General features: G+C 43.3%; 1 protein-coding gene across 1 annotated transcript in view; it reads right to left on the bottom strand.

Annotated features, from left to right (window-relative positions):
- The window catches only part of DPT (dermatopontin), a 35,172-nt gene extending 19,378 nt beyond the window's left edge, over positions 1-15,794 (bottom strand). The window contains exon 1 of the mRNA XM_055419698.2: positions 15,452-15,794. Within this exon, the coding sequence (XP_055275673.2) occupies positions 15,452-15,756 (305 nt within the window). The 5' untranslated portion in view covers positions 15,757-15,794. The remainder of the gene's footprint in view (positions 1-15,451) is intronic.
- Positions 15,795-18,255: the final 2,461 nt, after the last annotated feature.

Below are 18,255 nucleotides of genomic sequence, written 5' to 3'. Positions count from 1 at the left end.
GTAAACAAAGCTCATATGTGTCCAAAGAGTGATGGTGCAGCAAACTGGGACTCTCTGTGACCTTTCTCCACTGAAAGTTTGTCTCCCTCTAAATCAGCCCTGTCAGAACTGAACCAGGCTTTCCTGGAACTGTTGTTCCACTGTCTTGGTTTGTCCTGGGCAGTCAGACTGCCACAGGGACGCATTCCCATGATGGTAAGTTCCCATAAGCAAAAATAAATGTAACAAGATAAGCTGAACGGTTTCGGTACCAGTTCTGAAGCCCATCCAAGTTCCATGAATTCTCTGCCGGCTGCCAGCCAGGCAGCTGACCCCACAGTCCTGTATGGGAAGTGTGTGTGTGTCACTCACTCAAACGCCACCTAAAATAACACTGCCTTGTGAAGATTATTTGGACACCACACGCCCAGGGCCCAAGGACATATGATGAAAGCTAGTTAACCAAACAGAGCTCACCTCCCCATTTCTGTCCCACTGCTTTCACATTTTGGTAGAGTGAGCCTGTACCAGAGCTTGGAAGTGTGTGTGGCCAACGTGATGAAATTATTCCTTCTAGAAATGGATTTTTGTAAGGGGACATTTTCACACTCATGTAGAAGCAGTATAGCATAGTTAAGAGCATAGGCTATATGTTGCTGGACTGCTACTGCAAACATTCGTGAGTATATCACCTTTGACAGGCTTCATACTCTCTAAAGGTCTCAGTTTTCTCATCTGTAAAACGGGCATAATAACAGTATGTACTTATTAAAGTTATTATGAAGACCAAATGAAGCAATGCTTACACAACTCTGGGGCTTCCCTGGTGGCTCAGATAGTAAAGAATCTATCTGTGGGTTTAATCACTCAAGCGGGTCAGGAAGATCCCCTGGAGAAGGGAATGGTTACCCACACCAGTATGATTGCTCCTCCCATGGACAGGGGAGCCTGGAGGGCTATAGTCCATGGGGTTGCAAAGAGTTGGACGCGACTGATTGAGACTAATACTTTCACTTTCATATACAACTCTCCAGTTGAGATGTGCTAGTTCCATTGTCCTACAGCATGTGGAATGCCAGGTCTCCAATCAGAGATTGAACCTTCATTGCCTGCACTGCAAGATGGACTCTTAACACTGGACCATCAGGGAAGTCCCCCAGAATGCACTTGTAAGAATCCATCATTCAAATCCAGGAGGGACCCTGAAACTCTCTCCAAGCAGTTCTCAGAAACTCAGGTGAGTGATACATCTTCCCACTTCTACCCTCTCCTTCAGGAACAGAGCCTACTCCAGGATGAGGGTGCAAAATGAATCTAGTTTGGGGCATTGCTCTCCTCCACTCCTCTGCCTTTCAATCACCTTTTCAAAAAGTAAGATCCACCTAAAGATTTGGCCACAAACTGCAGGATTCCAAACACAGGAGCCAGGCAGGTGAGAAGGGGAATGAAGGCAGCTTATCAACAGGAGGGGAGGGAGGGGGAGTTGGAGAAAGCTTGCATTACTAAAGTGATTCAAATTCTTTTTATAAGTTGTGGAGAAGACATCCCTGGGGCTCTGCTTCACTGCCCAGTGCATGACTGTTGTTCTTGAATGGTCTTCAGAAAAGAGGATGGGCCCCAGATGGCAGCTTCCCTGGTAAAGGATGATAGGACCCAGCTGAGCCCTAGGCACAGGTTCCCTGAGAACATTTCCTCAGAGTCTGAGGGCCCTGGGGTTCCTTGCTTCTGGACTCTCTCCTCTCCCTTTGAAAAGACATTCTTTCTCATCAACCCTTTGAAGGCTGGAGGCTCAGATTCACAAACTCGAGCACTGTGAGACCGGCTCCACCTGACCCTGGAAACTTTATAGAAGGAAAATCACCAGGCAGTTGTTCCTCCTCTGACAACAATAGTCATGGACATTTTCTGAGAAAATGGCTTTTCTGAAAGTGATTTCTCTTTTCTCAGGGCCATCACCCTGGGAAAACTTTCTTCTATATCCACAATAGCAAAATGTGGAAGTAACAGGATTCAGGGGAAAGAGTCCTTGTTGAGGGATTGGCAGGCATTGAGTTCTGGTCCTAGCTGTGACCTTCACATTCTGTATGGAGCCTCGCCTAGGTCACTGTGAGAATCAAGCCTGCAAAGCTCTTGGCCAAGATAGAAACAGGAAGAGCAAGGATACAAACTCAGATTTTTCTGAGGCCAAAACTCCTGTTCAGGAACTCTCAGGGAGCCCAAAAAGTTGCTCCATGATTGTCCTTCTGCTTTCTGGTCCATTCTCCAGTCAGGCTTTCTCCCTGCTGTTGTGTCCTTCCCTGGGTCCAGAGCCATTGATCAGACTCAGTGACAGTGGCCAGGATGGGAAGCTGTGCACATGTCTGGTTTTGCCTATGAACTCCTCTGTGAAGTTTTAGTCTCTCTTTCCAGTCTCTGCTGGTCTCAGTCCAGACCCACAGGAAACCCAGACTCTTAGCAAGTTGGAGGTGGCACTGGGTTGAGTGGAGAACAGCATAAGGAAAGCAGCATCAACTTGGTGAAGAGCTTTCAGAATCCCATCAAATGGGTGGACTGGTTGTGCTCGTCTCTTCTTCCAGCTCCACAAACTGTGTTTCCAGGTCTGCTAGCCAGTCTTCAACTCCACGATGAAGATGGAATAAAAGCAACTTCTCCCATCGTCCAAGCTGGCAGCCACTCCCTGTGACTAGAAGACCATATGGCTCAACCTCTTACCCCCTAACATTGCTCTCCCAATCCAGATGATACGCATTTAAATTTCACCAAGGGAGACTCATTCTTTTAGAGTAAAGCTTGGACTCCTGTTAATTCTCTTTTCCTCAGAATATTCTTTGAGTTGCTATCAGACATATATAACATGCTCCACAGATTTTCAGAATGTTTGTTAAGTTAACAAGTATTCATTAGAACCTATTTATGTCAAGTGCTGTACTTGGTCTGGAATGCTTTCCAGACCACTGTTCTGGTAAGGGACATCACGATGATACACATGTTGGATGGAAGAAATAGATTGGTACTAAAGACAAAGATGAGAAACAAGAAACTGGCTGGGGATGGTGGGGCAATGAAATGGCAAGGGACAAAGACAAACCAGTTTGGGGGCAAGTTTACCTATTCAAAGGGGCTTTACAAGTTTCGGATATTTCTCTCAAGCCCCAACAGAATGACTCCATGTCCCATCTTGTTCTTTCTGCGGATGTTTATGCCTACTTCCACAAAAATGGGGGCTTCCCTGGTAGCTCAGGCAGTAAAGAATTTGCCTGCAATGCAGGAGACCTGAATTCGATCCCTGAGTTGGGAAGATCCCCTGGAGAGGGCATGACAACACTTCAGTATTCTTGCCTGGAGAACCCCCATGAACAGAGGAGCCTGGTGGGCTGGAGTCCATGGAGTCGCAAAGAGTCAGACATGACTGAGCAACTAAGCACAGTATAGCACAGCACAGCCACAAAATGGGGATGACAACTTCAAGCCTGATAGTATTGCATGAAGATTCAAGAGATGTTATATGTCAAGTGTCTACCCCAGAGCCTGATACAAAGTATGTTATGAAAAGACAGAAAAGGTAGTGGTTGTTACTATTACTGTTATCATAAACATTTGCAATTAAATGGATGGAGAGGCTACACCTGGGCCAAGAATTGTTCTAGGTGCCTTCTACAATCTTGCAGGGAGCTGAAAATTCTTCCATTAGGAGAATTTTGTAAAGACTGAAGTAAACAGAAATCTCAAGGTACAATGGCTGGTGGATATGGGAATGAATCAGAACTTTCCAGCCAGGCTGTAACAGCTTTTGCCTGATCATCAAAGAAACATGCAGTCTTTCAGTCTCCTGATAGAAGATAATGGGTTTTCTGTTGACTAAGTCCAGACACTTTCTGTCAAGTGGTGCTTTCAGTTGGTCTAACTGGTAGCAGTACTTGTTGAAATTAGTCATTTGTTTTTCCAGAAGGAGCTCAGAGTAGAGGACTTCCTTCTAACCTCACCATATATACATCATCAGCTTCTTTGGATGAAGACTGGGCTTTGGTGCGGTTGGTGGTTTTTCATTTTAATTGCTCATTATCTCTTCTGTTCTGCATTATTGTACAGTACCCACTTTTCATCTCCCATAACAATTTGTTTTAAAAACGGAATGTTGAGTTATGCCTAAGTAGAGAATTGTATGAGGAAATACTGCCAAGAAGGTTGTTGGTTTTTTTTTTCCATTTAACTTCCATGGAACATCAAAGCGATTAACATAACCATGCTGATGCAAATGATTCTCAACACTTGATTTCGATATTTTGAGTATGTCGATTATTTTCCACACGGTATAGCATTGATTGTTCTCAACTAATGTCTCAATTTGATCACTATCAAATTCAACCCGTCCACTTGACCATGGAGCAATGTCCTGTGAGAAATCTTCAGCACAAAACTTCACAAATACTTTTGACATGTTCAATCAGTCACAGCACCTTCTCCATACACTGCACAAATCTTGTTTTTTTCCCATTTTAGCTGCTTTTTTTGCCTTTCATGAAATCATAAAGCATAATATGCCAAAATGTTGCTTTACTTCTTCCATCTTCAATATTAAAATTGCTGAACAGAAATTTACCAATTTTGATGTTTTTAAAAAATCCACACTGATACGATAGCTGTTACAATACAGCCTAGCAAAATTTTTTCAAGTGAAGTTAAAAACAACTAAGCACTACCAGAGACATCTTCTGGAAAAAACTGAATGAACTTTTTGACCAACGCAATAGTAATTTTGCCTTGCAGTATTATTGTGAAGCTCAAATAAGATTAGACCATGAGTAACTCAGGGACATAGACTGTATGTTATTCATCTTCATATTCCTGGAGTCTGGCAAAGTTTGTGATAATAAGTATTTGGTAGTGAATAAATAGGCAAGTGAATGAGGAATATTTTATAAATTATAGAGCACCATATCAATTAGAATTAGGGTAATAGCACTTATACGTCTTACCTGTGTCATTGCTTTTTCAATTGCTTCACTCTCACCTTTGTTTTTGAAGTCTGTAAATTTGTTTCTGTTTTGTAAAGAAGTTCATTTGTATCATTTTTTTTTAGGTTACACATATCAGTGATATCATATGTTATTTGTCTTTCTCTGTCTGACTTACTTTACTTAGTATGATCATCTTTAGGTTCCTCCATGTTCCAGCAAATGGCATAAGTTCATTCTTTTTCATGGCTGAGTAGTATTCCATTGTATTGATGTAGTGGGGAGAGGAGGTAAATTAGGAGTCTGTGGTTAACATAAACTCTACTGTAATAAAATAGATAATCAACAAGGATCTACTGTATAGCACAGGGACCTCTACTTAGTTCAGTTCAGTCGCTCAGTCGTGTCCGACTCTCCGTGACCCCATGAATCAAAGCACGCCAGGCCTCCCTGTTCTTCACCTCCCGGAGCTCACTCAAACTCATGTCCACAGAGTCGGTGATGCCATCCAGTCATCTCATTCTCTGTCATCCCCATCTCCTCCCACCCCCAATTCTTCCTAGCATCAGACTCTTTTCCAGTGAGTCAACTCGTCGCATGAGGTGGCCAAAGTATTGCAGTTTCAGCTTTAGCATCAGTCCTTCCAATGGACACCCAGGATTGATCTCCTTTAGAATGGACTGGTTCGATCTCCTTGCAGTCCAAGGGACACTCAAGAGTCTTCTCCAGCACCACAGTTCAAAAGTATAAATTCTTCAGCGATCAGCTTTCTTCACAGTCTAACTCTCACATCCATACATGACCACGGGAAAAACCATAGCCTTGACTAGACGGACCTTTGTTGGCAAAATAATGTCTCTGTTTTTTAATATGCTATCTAGATTGGTCATAACTTTCCTTCCAAGGAGTAAGCGTCTTTTAATTTCCTGGCTGCAATCAGCATCTGCAGTGATTTTGAAGCCCCCAAAAATAAAGTCTGACACTGTTTCCACTGTTTCCCCATCTATTTACTCAGTATCCTGTAATTACCTATATGGAAAAAAAATTGAGAAAAATGTATCTATCTATATATATATATGTAATTGAATCACTTTGCTGTACATCTGAAACTAACACATTGTAAATCAGCTTTACTACAATATCAGTTCAGTTTAGTTCAGTTCAGTCGCTCAGTCATGTCCGACTCTTTGCGACCCCATGAATCACAGCACGCCAGGCCTCCCTGTCTATCACCAATTCCCGGAGTTCACTCAAACTCATGTCCATCAAGTCGGTGATGCCATCCAGCCATCTCATTCTCTGTTGTCCCCTTCTCCTCCTGCCCCCAATCCCTCCCAGCATCAGAGTCTTTTCCAGTGAGTCAACTCGTCTCATGAGGTGGCCAAAGTACTGGAGTTTCAGCTTCAGCATCAGTCCTTCCAGTGAATACCCAGGACTGATCTCCTTTAGAATGGACTAGTTGGATCTCCTTGCAGTCCAAGGGACTCTAAGAGTCTTCTCCAACACCACAGTTCAAAAGCATCGATTCTTCGGCGATCAGCTTTCTTCACAGTCCAACTCTCACATCCATACATGACCACTGGTAAAACCATAGCCTTGACTAGATGGACCTTGGTTGGCAAAGTAATGTCTCTGCTTTTTAATATGCTACCTAGTTTGGTCATAACTTTCCTTCCAAGGAGTAAGCGTCTTTTAATTTCATGGCTGCAATCAGCATCCACAGTGATTTTGGAGCCCCCAAAAATAAAGTCTGACACTGTTTCCAATGTTTCCCCATCGATTTTCCATGAAGTGATGGGACCAGATGCCATGATCTTAGTTTTCTGAATATTGAGCTTCAAACCAACTTTTTCAGTCTCCTCTTTCACTTTCATCAAGAGGCTTTTTAGTTCCTCTTCACTTTCTGCCATAAGGGTGGTATCATCTGCATATCTGAGGTTATTGATATTTAAAATGATTTTAAAATGTAACCAAAGTGGTTTCCTGTGCAGGAAGATCTACAGGCTTCTTTGCCGAGGACACTGAGGACATTGGCTGGGATTTGGGCTGCTCAATGAACTAACTAGCCTTTTTTTAGGGTTTTTTTTTTTTTAATGTGAACCATTTTAAAGTCTTTATTGAATTTGTTACAACATTGCTCTTGCTGTTTATGTTCTGGTTTTTTGACCATTAGGCATGTGAGATCTTAGCTCCCAACTAGGGATCGAATCCATACCCCCAGCATTGGAAGGTAGATTCTTAACGACTGATTGTCAAAGAAGTCCCTAACCAGTCTTATTTGATATTTCACTACAATTTAGTGGGTCCCACAATGTGCCAGTATTATTCTAGTGCTGAAAAATATTCTATACAGTGGTGAATGAGACAAAATCCTTACATTCATGAAGCTTATATTTTGAAGGGAACAAACTATAAAAATACAAACCAGGTAAGGACAAGTGCACCACAAGAAACATAAAGCAGATTGGGAAGCAGAGGGTGAAAGACATTGGTGCAGAGGAGCTGATCTGGGAAAGCCAGGTGAGCGCAGTGTGTACTTAATGACCAGCATAATGAATCCGGAAGGACTGCTCTTTACTAGACAGGACGTTGGTCTCGATTAGAATTACACTGTGGAAAACTGAGTTCCTACTGGTAAAAAATTAAATAGAAATCTCAATTAAATAGAATCAGGAGATGGACCAGAAGGGGGAGCTCTCATACCCTGTGATGCTGCTCAGCCAATGAGAGTTTGTCACAAGGGAGCCAATGAAAACCCATGGACTCTATGTTTACTGTAGCCCTTCCAATTCCTTTTACCCCCACAAAAGTGTTCTCTCCATTTTGTGGGGACTTGCACATGCCTCACCATGGCTGTAGACTCCAAATTGTAATTGTTTGCTCATCCCAGTTAAACACATTGTTTTCTGGAGATATAACTGGCAGTCTATTTATTTTAGGTCAACATTTTGGTGTTCCATTGGGGGATCCAGTGAAGATCCTTGATCACTTTGAGGCTTGTGAGCAAACAGATTTGGTACCCACATTGAACTTGATGCTCACTGCTTTTCTAACTGACCCTGAGATTTTTAAGCAAATCTGTCTCCTGGATCTGAGCTTCACCCTCGTTGCACTTTGAAGCTTTCCAGGTTTTATTCAGGATCTGTTTTAATGTTTCATCTTTTCCGGTTAAGATCTTGTTCCCGTATGAGAATATTCACTTGGCACTTTAACTCAATTTTTGAAATCAGACTGATGCAGCTGGAACTGGCTGGCCATCAGCCCATTCCTCGGAGAAGGGGGGCTGTCTTTTTGGAAGTATGCTGAGTAGCTTCCTGTCTCTCTTGGGGCCAGACTGCTGTCTTAGAACTGGCTGATACTAGACCTGCATGCAGTGTGGGCTATTCGAGCTAAGTTGTTTGAAAATAATTCTCTTACTTGAGAGAAAACAGCTCTGAGAAAATAGGATCCCAGTTATTTAAATATTTTGAGGGTACCCCTTGCCTACAGCAATCCTGGTCCATTTTATGTTTGAAAACCAAGGTTATTCTTCATGTCTAACTAAATTGGATTGACCTAATCAAAGGAAATTTAGAAAACCAATGACCATTGTGGGTGAACTTTTGAAATCCCTAAGCATACTTTTCTCAAAACCAAATTGGACAACCATCACTCTAAATTTTCCAAAGCTAAGTGAAAAGCCTATTCTGATGGGTATTTTGAGGCTTCCAAATATTATCAGGAGACTAAAATTGCATCTCTGCAAAGTAAAATGTTAAGATTGAGCGAGGAAAATGTTTAAAGAAAGATAACATGGTTCCCAAAGGCTCGGGCTCTTCTTCCTCAGCTTCTCTGTCTCTCACTCCACCTCTGGACCACCTTGTCTCTCTCCTTCGGCACACCCTGCTCAGGGCCCACTTTCAGTGATATCTTTCTCCTTCTCTATTTTGCCATCTACACCTCCTGTATGTGTTTGCATGCTAAATCCCTTCAAGTGTGTCTGACTCTTTGTGACCCCATGGGCTGTAGCCCACGAGGCTCCTCTGTCCATCGGATTCTCCAAGCAAGAATACTGGAGTGGGTTGGCATGCCCTCCTCCAGGGATCTTCCTGACCAAGGGATCAGTCAGGCATCTCCTGTGACTCCTGCCTTGCAGGTGGATTCTTTACCGCTGAGGCCCTGGGGAAGCCCCTATATCTCCTATAGACCCCCATCCCCCCAATACTGATTCTCTGGCCAGACTTCCTCTTTTCTCTGAAGGTCTTCCCATTCCCTTTTCCTCTGAACTGATCAGAAACTCTCCCTTTCAAATTAAGCCTTTTGGGGACCCAGAGGCTCAACCCTTAATCTCTAATATTTCCTGGACTAAAGCTGAACTGCAAGCCACGGTCAAACTTTTTCCCAAAGTAATTGAAGATCCTTGTAGATTTGCTGAGTACTTTAGTCATTCAAACTTATCAACCTGGTTTCTTCAACATATATCAGCCAGTTCATATGCTTGTCAGTGAAGACAATGCCCAAATTCAAATGAAAATAGCTAATACAGAAAATCCTGAAAGGTCTCTAGAATTACAACTGTGAGACCCGCACTTACTATGTGTTCAGGCTCAGGCAATCCCTAGGCATATTCATTGAGTTATTGCAAGGGCTTTTCTAAAGCCTGTTGATTGGAACAAAATTCAGGCTGGCACACAAAAATTTGACGAATGTGTTTATGACTATTAAAACTGACTTCAGGTTATTTTTAAAGCAAATTCTGATCTTTCTCCAGATGTTGATTCCATTTGGGTAGCTCTACACTCTATGTTTAGTAACAGGCTGATCCAGGACCTCTCCCTTCTAGTAAAAAGAACTAGCATGGAAACTGTGTCCACTCCAGACTCAGTTAACCTAATAAACCAGCACTCTCTTACTTTAGATGAGTCACCTAAAAGGATGACTGCCAAAATTCTTAATCTTTAACTTCAGCAAGTGAAGGCCCCTAAGTGAACCCCCTCCCCTAAATTTCTGTTATTTTTGCAAAAAGTCAGGACATTGGAAAATAATTTGCTACAAATTTAAGGGCTTTAGTTGCCTTCAGCCCTTTAATCAACCTTTCCAACATTCTCCCAGTCCTCAGTGACTGGACTCCTGGGAAAAAGGAGCTTGTCCCAATCATCCCTCTTAATGACTTGAAGAAAATTTGTCCAGGTTGGGGGTGAATCTCTTCCAGTTCTAACTGACACTGGAGCCATGTTCCAGGTACTCAACTACACTACTTAAATCAGCCCTTGCCTTATAGTACTAAAACAATTCAAATAGTGGGAAGTCTCTAATAAACCTCATGAGGTTTCTGTCTCTGAATATATTCCCTTTTGCTTAGGCCTTTTAAGAGGCACATAACAGTTTCCCTTAGTTTCTTTTCCCTTCCATTTATTAGGTGAAGACTTCTTAGAGAAGTATACAGGCACGAGTGCACGCTCAGTCATTAAGTCATGTCTGACTCTCTGTGACCTGTTGAACTGTAGCCCACCAGGCATCTCTGTCTATGGGGTTTTCCAGGAAAGAATACTGGAGTGGGTTGCTATTTCCTTCTCCAGGGGATCTTCCTGACCCAGTGATTGAACCTCTGTCTCCCTCATTGGCAGGTGGTTTCTTTACCATTGGGCCACCAGAAAAGCCAGAGAAATATACAGGACTTTTTCCAAAAGGAGAAAATAATTCTAGAATTTGACAGTAGTCATCAAAGCAGCCAACCAGGTGAATTAAGTGACTCTTTGACATTTAATTGTTTTGCTTTTGATGGTACTAGAGCTGATTCTGGAAACAACTGATCATCTGCTTCTACTGAATCAATTACCACCCTCTTTGTGGCAAAATCTCCAACTGATATCAGGAAAATTCACAGCCCACTGCACATCAAGGTTCGAACAGATCCCTTAAAACCTCTTCTCAGAATTAATCTATATCCTATAAGTAAAGAAGCCTTTCAAAGCATAAAAATCATATTAGATTATAAGGCTCAATGCCTCATTGTCCCTTATACTAGTCCCTATGTGTTATGTTAGTCGCTCAGTCATGTCCAACTCTTCGCAACCCTATGGACTGTAGCCCACCAGGCTCCTCTGTCCATGGGGTTCTCCAGGCAAGAATATTGGAGTGGGTAGCCATTCGCTTCTCCAGGGCATCTTCCTGACCTGGGATTGAACCCAGGTGTCCCACTTATAGGCAGACTCTTTACCATCTGAGCCACAGGGGATCCCGATTCTCCTATTTTACTGAGGAGAAAACTCAAAGACTGAGAGTGGAGGTTTGTCCAGAACCATTTAACCATTTTTGTACCTGAGTAGAAGCTCTCCTGAATTCTCATCACAGTGAACATTTCTCAGTCAGCTGCCTCACCTCATAAGAAGTCCTTTGGCTAACTGTTCCTCGCACCACTCATTTGTGTTGTAATGATCTTGACTCTGCTACTCTTCTCCCCTCTGACACTGATGAAGTTCCTCATGATTGTTTAACACTGATGGGATGACCTACTGACTCCTTGTGATGATCTTTAGGAAGTTCTCTGGGTAACTGTCATTATTCTTGGTTCACTGACAGCTTTTATTTAAAAGATGACAATGGCATTTACTGTGCTGGGTATGCTATTGCAACCTCTTCTTATATTTTTGAGGTGGAACCTTTATCTATGGCTACTTCAGCTTAACAGGCTGACTCATATGCCTGTACTTTATAGCCAAGGACAAAACTGCCAAAATTTATACTAATAGTAGATATGCTTTTGGAGCAGCCCATGATTTTGGAATGTGGTGCAAGTAATGTGGTTTCCTCTTGTCCATCACATGGCTTATCTTTGGTGAATTCATAAATTCAAATAGTCAGCTCCAAAACAAGCTGCCATTTTGAAATATCTTCTTGGGAATTCTTTGAGGGCCTGGGAAAAAAGCAAATGCCAGGAGACTGAATGTTCTTCTGAATTCAGACTCCATGTAAAGCTGACTCGTCTCTTTAATCAGCCTGGTCAAATTACAGATTCACAAAACCTTTGTTGACTGCCCATGATGTGCCAGGAATTTGTTTTAGATTTGTGTTAGCGTTCTCCCACACTTTGGCTTGTGAGCATCACAGTACCTCTCCCTAACAGCTTGCAATATGGGTATTACACATTTTTTTCTTTTTTTCCAGAATGAGAAACTGAACGCCCAAGACCACAGAGCTCAGAGATGATAGGAAAAGTTTCCTGATTCTAAAACCAGAGCTCCTTCGACCACACTCCAACTCAGCCTTACTAACGAATTTTAGCTTCACCTTGATTCATGGGGTCGCGGAGAGTTGGACACGACTGAGCGACTGAACTGAACTGAACTGAACTGTTCCACATGGGATCCACATGTCCTACAGCCTGGGTCAACCCAAGTTTGAGAAGAGTCCCTGAGAACAACTAGGGCATGCTCTGAGATGGCAAAATGCCACTCATAGAATCAAGGTAAAGCCTCCAAGCCATTTTAAGTGGGAGCCAGCATGCACACTTCAGAATCTGACATCTGAAGAAGTGATTTTTCAATAGAGAAGCCCTAGCAAACAGCTGTGTTACAAGTCAACTCAGCCATGATGGAAGCACTTTTTAAAGACTGTGCTCCAATTAAAAAGGGTCTTTAGAAGATCCTCGGAGAAGGCAATGGCAAGCCACTCCAGTACTCTTGCCTAGAAAATCCCATGGACAGAGGAGCCTGGTGGGCTACAGTCCATGGGGTCGCTACTAGTCGGACAAGACTGAGCAACTTCACTTTCACACGTTGGAGAAGGAAATGGCAACCCACTCCAGTGTTCTTGCCTGGAGAATCCCAGGGATGGCGGAGACTAGTGGGCTGCCGTCCATGGGGTCGCACAGAGTCGGACACGACTGAAGTGACTTAGCAGCAGCAGAAGATCCTATGTATTTTTGTCCTATCTGTGTTTGAGACTCCCCCACCCCCTTTAAAACTAAGCTTGCAAGCAAATGTAGTTATACAAGGCAGCCATATTGCACAAAACTATCAACTCTTACCCCAGAACAGATTAAGAACCTGCAGTCAACTGGAAGATATAATTGCGCCCCAGTTTATGAAAAATTTCTCTCCTTCTGATTTTTTCACTGAGACTAGGAGACTAAACTAAAAGCAATAATCATATAACAAAAATGCCTCTAGGGTAATCGGGATCAGTCCTGGGGCAGCTGAGTCCTACTGTTTCTCGTTTGTACATTTTGTTTTTTTAAACTGTGTGATTAATGGAGGAGGAGACAGAGAAGACAGAGAGTAGAAAGGGGAAAAGGAAAAAAAATCATTTGACTCTGCACAATCAAAGACGTGGAGGAAGTGAAGGTGAAAGAGAGATTGTGTCTATCAGCTTCTCATTTGATTCCCATTGGCCAAAAAATTCATATAATTTGCACTCCCTCTCGTGCTTTTCTTCAAATAGTTTGGGAGTTAATGACAAACCAGTCACACGTTGGCAAGTTTGAAACTAAACACAATTTGCCTTCTCTCCCTAGCAGGGATAAACACAAAGATAAACAGAATGAAAGAACAATCCAGCTGTATTTTCAGAGCCAAGTAGGAGCCTTGGAGCCCTACTAGATTAGGCAGTATAACTGCTCATTTTCCAAATGAGGTGGGAGCCTAGAGAGCTGACCCCGTGGTCCAAGGTCACCAGGCAAGTTGTCTTCAGAAGCAGGATTCAAGTCCAGGCCTCCTGATTCAGAGTCCAGGGTTCTTCCTTTAGGATTTAAAAAATCATCTGAGTTCTATTTTGTGTGGCTCTAAAAGGGGGCCCACCCATCTACTGGTCCCCTAAATTGGAGGACTAGACAGACAGTTGTAATTAGGTCATTCCCAGGCTCTGTGCCAGGCAATGGCCTGCCTACGGGAAGCCACTGGAGACTGTCATTGAGGTGAGGCTGGACTCTGAGTCAGCCATCTGTCTGGAAGGGTTTTAGATAATTAAATATACTTGCTGGAGGCAGTGGGGATGGATGAATAAGACCTGATAAAGGGGCCCCCACCTGCAGCTGTGAACCGTTATCCCCAACCCTTTTGCAGGCTGGCTGAGCCCCTCCTCAGTCCTGGCAGTAATCAAGCTGACCCCATCCCTCCAGGACTAGCTTCTGCTGTCATCTTACAGAGCCCTCTCTCCTCAGGATGAAGAACTGCCCTGAGTCCAGTCCCTACCATCCTGACCCATGTTGACTGAGCCCATGAAGTGGGGCAGCAGACTCTCAAGTAGCCCGTCACCATGGCTAAGTACTTATGCTCTGGAACTGAGAATCGCTGGATCCAAATCCTGGATCGACCATTTTCCAGTTGAGGAAACCCCTGATCTCTAGACAGCAGTTTATCTACCTATAAAGTGACTTACAGATTTGTTTTGAGCATTAAATGAGATAATTCGCATAAAGCACTCAGCATGGTGCTTGGTTGGGTTAAGCAATCAATGACAGCTGTTTTTATTGCTTAGAAGTCCTCTTTATTGCCTGGCTCCTCCACCCATCAGTCTTTTCCTCCTAACTTCTCATCTCTGTGCCGGTGGAGTGACAGAATTTTGTGCTTGACCACCCCGAAGCCCCAATCCACCACATGCCCACGGAGACCCTCAGTAGGTTAACATAGCAGCAACCAGCCAGCTAGGCTTCCTCCTCCCCAGGCCAGCCTCCCCCTGAGTCTGCCTTCACCCTCTCCTCCAACCCACTCAGTGGCCTTGCCTGCATGCCGGCCGCTGTGACTAGTTGGCCTCACAGTGCACAGCTCCTGGGATGGGCTCTGACCAAGTACTAGTGTGAGACAGTCACACGCCACAGTGGAGACACAGGCTCAGGCCATTTCTGTGTCATTAACCATTGCAGAACCCAATTGAATGAGAAGACTTCTCCCGAAAGATTTCAATGAACTATTTCCCAGCAATGAAATACATTTTAAATGCAGACAGAGAAGGAATTTGGTACTCAAAACTGAAAGGGCACATTTAATTGGGATGGCAAAAAGCTATTTCATTTCACTTCTCTTGGCTTAAATTTCTTTGACCCCTCTCCCCAACTCATTAGCCTTAAATCAATATTTCTCAAACTGAGGTGAAGGTTCTGTTGTGTATCTTCCCCAATCTATTGGGTACCAATACTTTTTTTGTAAGACAGTCCGAATACATTATTACCATACTAAAATGCCATTTGGATGTCACAGCAAAATAGAATTGCTACAAAGTTTCAAAAAGACTTTCAGTTTTTATACTTACCTTTTGGCAAACTAGTAAATGTTTCACAAAGCCATGCTAGTCCCTGGACAAAACTGAGAGCCACAGAGAAGTCCATCTGCCAGGGACACCCCTCTGCCCCATCGTGGGGTTTTGTCCTATAATGTGGTCTGCTCAGCATCGACCCTGCCACACCCAGAGCATACAATGGAAAGGATCCTGGTAGGATTTGCCCAGTCTCCAGTGAGCTCTATTCCCTGAGGGTCAAGCCTCCCCCAATGAGAGGGGTATGTTGCTGCATCACCAGCCGTGTGCAGCGCGCTGGCTCTTACCATTCCATTCCAGCCCTGTTGATCTCCTCCCACCAGCACTCCGTAGGCTCCCCCAGGCTCTGGGGTGTGGGCATGCAGGCGTAGTTCCACTGTCTGTCAGAACCTTCCTTCTTGTTGAAGATGCTCCTCACAGCCACCACCACCTGCCCATGGGGACACTGGTAGCTGAAGCCCTGCCGGTTCAGATTCACCCATCCATCATCACTGTAGTCATGGTACTGATGATAGGCGTACCCATAGTCACCATACTGTCCCCAGGCCACGGTGACCAGTGGCAGAAGCACCCACAGAAGAGTGAGGTCCATGCCGTCTGGGCTTCTGGCAAAAAATGTCACCCTGTGTCTGCTGGGCTGCTGGTTTTATACAGCTGCTGCTGACATGTGGCTTCCAGATGTGGGTGAGCAGGCTCCAACTGTAGTGTGTCATCATTTAAGCAAAACTTTTCGGCGCGGAAATATTGGCCATAAGTACATTCAGTTTGTTTTAAGGTGGAATTCTAAGAAAATGTAAGGAACATGCAAATGGAAGAAACTCCTAGAGAAGGAAAAAATTAGCAGTTAGATTATAAAAGCAAATGGCTTCACACTCCTTAGAAACCGTCACATGAATAAAAGCAGTGTGTCTGTCCTCTCTTAGCACCTCACCTCTCTCTGCCCCCCACTCCACCCACCACTAGCAAACCCCCTGTGTTTATTCTTCAAACCACCAACCACCCTTCCAGGACCACACAAATATGCAGAATGAGATTTCAAAGCACGAAAATAATAAGATGAAGGAGCAAAATCATTTAGATTTCTGTAAGTCTGGATGCCTGCTTTTTAAAATGTTTTTCTTTGTGTGTGTGTGTGTGTGTGTGTGTATGTGTGTGTCTGTGTGTGTGGTAAGTCACATAATATAAAACATACTATTTTAAACATATTTAACTGTATAGTTCAGTGGCACCAAGTACATTCACGTTGCTGTATAAATCTCACCGACAACCATCTCCCAAATTTTTCACTTTCCTAAACTGAAACTCTGTTCCCATTAAACACTAACTCCCCATTCCCCTTCATCATATCAGTCCCCACCCCCTGGTCTCTGGCAGCTAACAAAGTACTTTCTGATGCTATGAATTTGACTGCTCAAGGTATAAGTGGAGTCAAACAGTTTTTTCAGTAGATGGGGAAACAGTGGAAACAGTGTCAAACTTTATTTTTGGGGGCTCCAAAATCACTGTGGATGCTGACTGCAGCCAGGAAATTAAAAGACACTTACTCCTTGGAAGGAAAGTTATGACCAACCTAGATAGCATATTAAAAAGCAGAGACATTACTTTGCCAACAAAGGTCCATCTAGTCAAGGCTATAGTTTTTCCCGTGGTCATGTATGGATGTGAGAGTTGGACTGTGAAGAAAGCTGATCACTGAAGAATTGATGCTTTTGAACTGTGGTGTTGGAGAAGACTCTTGAGAGTCCCTTGGACTGCAAGGAGATCCAACCAGTCCATTCTAAAGGAGATCAGCCCTGGGTGTTCATTGGAAGGACTGATGCTAAAGCTGAAACTGCAATACTTTGGCCACCTCATTCGATGAGTTGACTCACTGGAAAAGACTCTGATGCTGGGAGGGATTGTGGGCAGGAGGAGAAGGGGACGACAGAGAATGGCATGGCTGGACAGCATCACCAACTCGATGGACATGAGTTTGAGTGAACTCCGGGAGTTGGTGCTGGACAGGGAGGCCTGGCATGCTGTGATTCATGGGGTCACAAAGAGTCGGACACAACTGAGCGACTGAACTGAACTGAACTGAATGCAGGAGCCATAAGAGACGCAGGTTCGATCCCTGCGTCAGGAAGATTCCCTGGAGGAGGGCATGGTAATTCACTTTAGTATTCGTGCCTAGAGAAGTCCATGGACAGAGGAGCCTGCAGGGCTGCAGCCCATAGAACTACAAAGAGTTGGATGGGACTGAATGAATGAGCACACACATAAGTATGGAATACCAAATTTTCAAGCTACTCTGAGAATTTTAAAGTCACATATGGATATACTATGGGCCTCTGGAAAGATAAACTGGACATTATCTCTACACTTAAGCATCCTTCTGAGCTGCTGAAACTGGACTCAGCTACACCTAGAAACTGTTCTTGGCTGAATTTAATCTGAATAAACTCACATTTTATCCTTTGGTGGTTTTCCCTTCCATGTTTTCTTTTTAATGAGGTATAATTTACGTATAATAAAATTCATCTCTTCTGTGTTCAGCATACAGTCATTCATCCAGCACCATAATCAAAACATAGAATAGTTCATTCAACCCTCAATTTCCCTTATACCCCTTGGTAGTCAAATCCTTCCCAATATTCAGCCACTGGTAACCACTGAACTACTTTCTGTTACTGGAGTTTTGACTTTTCTAGGATATTCCATAGATGGAATCATACAACATGCTATCTTTTGTTTGATTCCTTTCACTAGAAATGTTTTCAAGATCCATCCATGTCACTAAATATCAGTAGTTCATTTCTATGTACTGTACTGTGTGTGACTGTACTACAGACTGCTTATATACTACCAGTTGAAAGAATGTAAGTTTACGCATAGTATCAATAGCGTATATACATCAACCCCAATCTCCCAATTTATCCCATCCCCCTAAATCCCGCTTTGGCATCCATGCATTTGTTCTCTACGTCTGTATCTCTATTTTTGCTTTGTAAATAAGGTCACGCTGTACAGGAGAAACTAATATAACATTGTAAAGAAGCTATATTCCAATAAAATTTTTTTAGAAAGAATGTAAGTTTGGAGATTGGGATTG

Source organism: Moschus berezovskii, chromosome 17 (assembly GCF_049115385.1).
Source record: "Moschus berezovskii isolate FMDL1 chromosome 17, NW_MosBer_1.0, whole genome shotgun sequence".
Taxonomy (NCBI): domain Eukaryota; kingdom Metazoa; phylum Chordata; class Mammalia; order Artiodactyla; family Moschidae; genus Moschus; species Moschus berezovskii.
The sequence above is the reverse complement of the archived record's forward strand: the minus strand, read 5'-3'. Positions and strand labels throughout refer to the sequence as shown.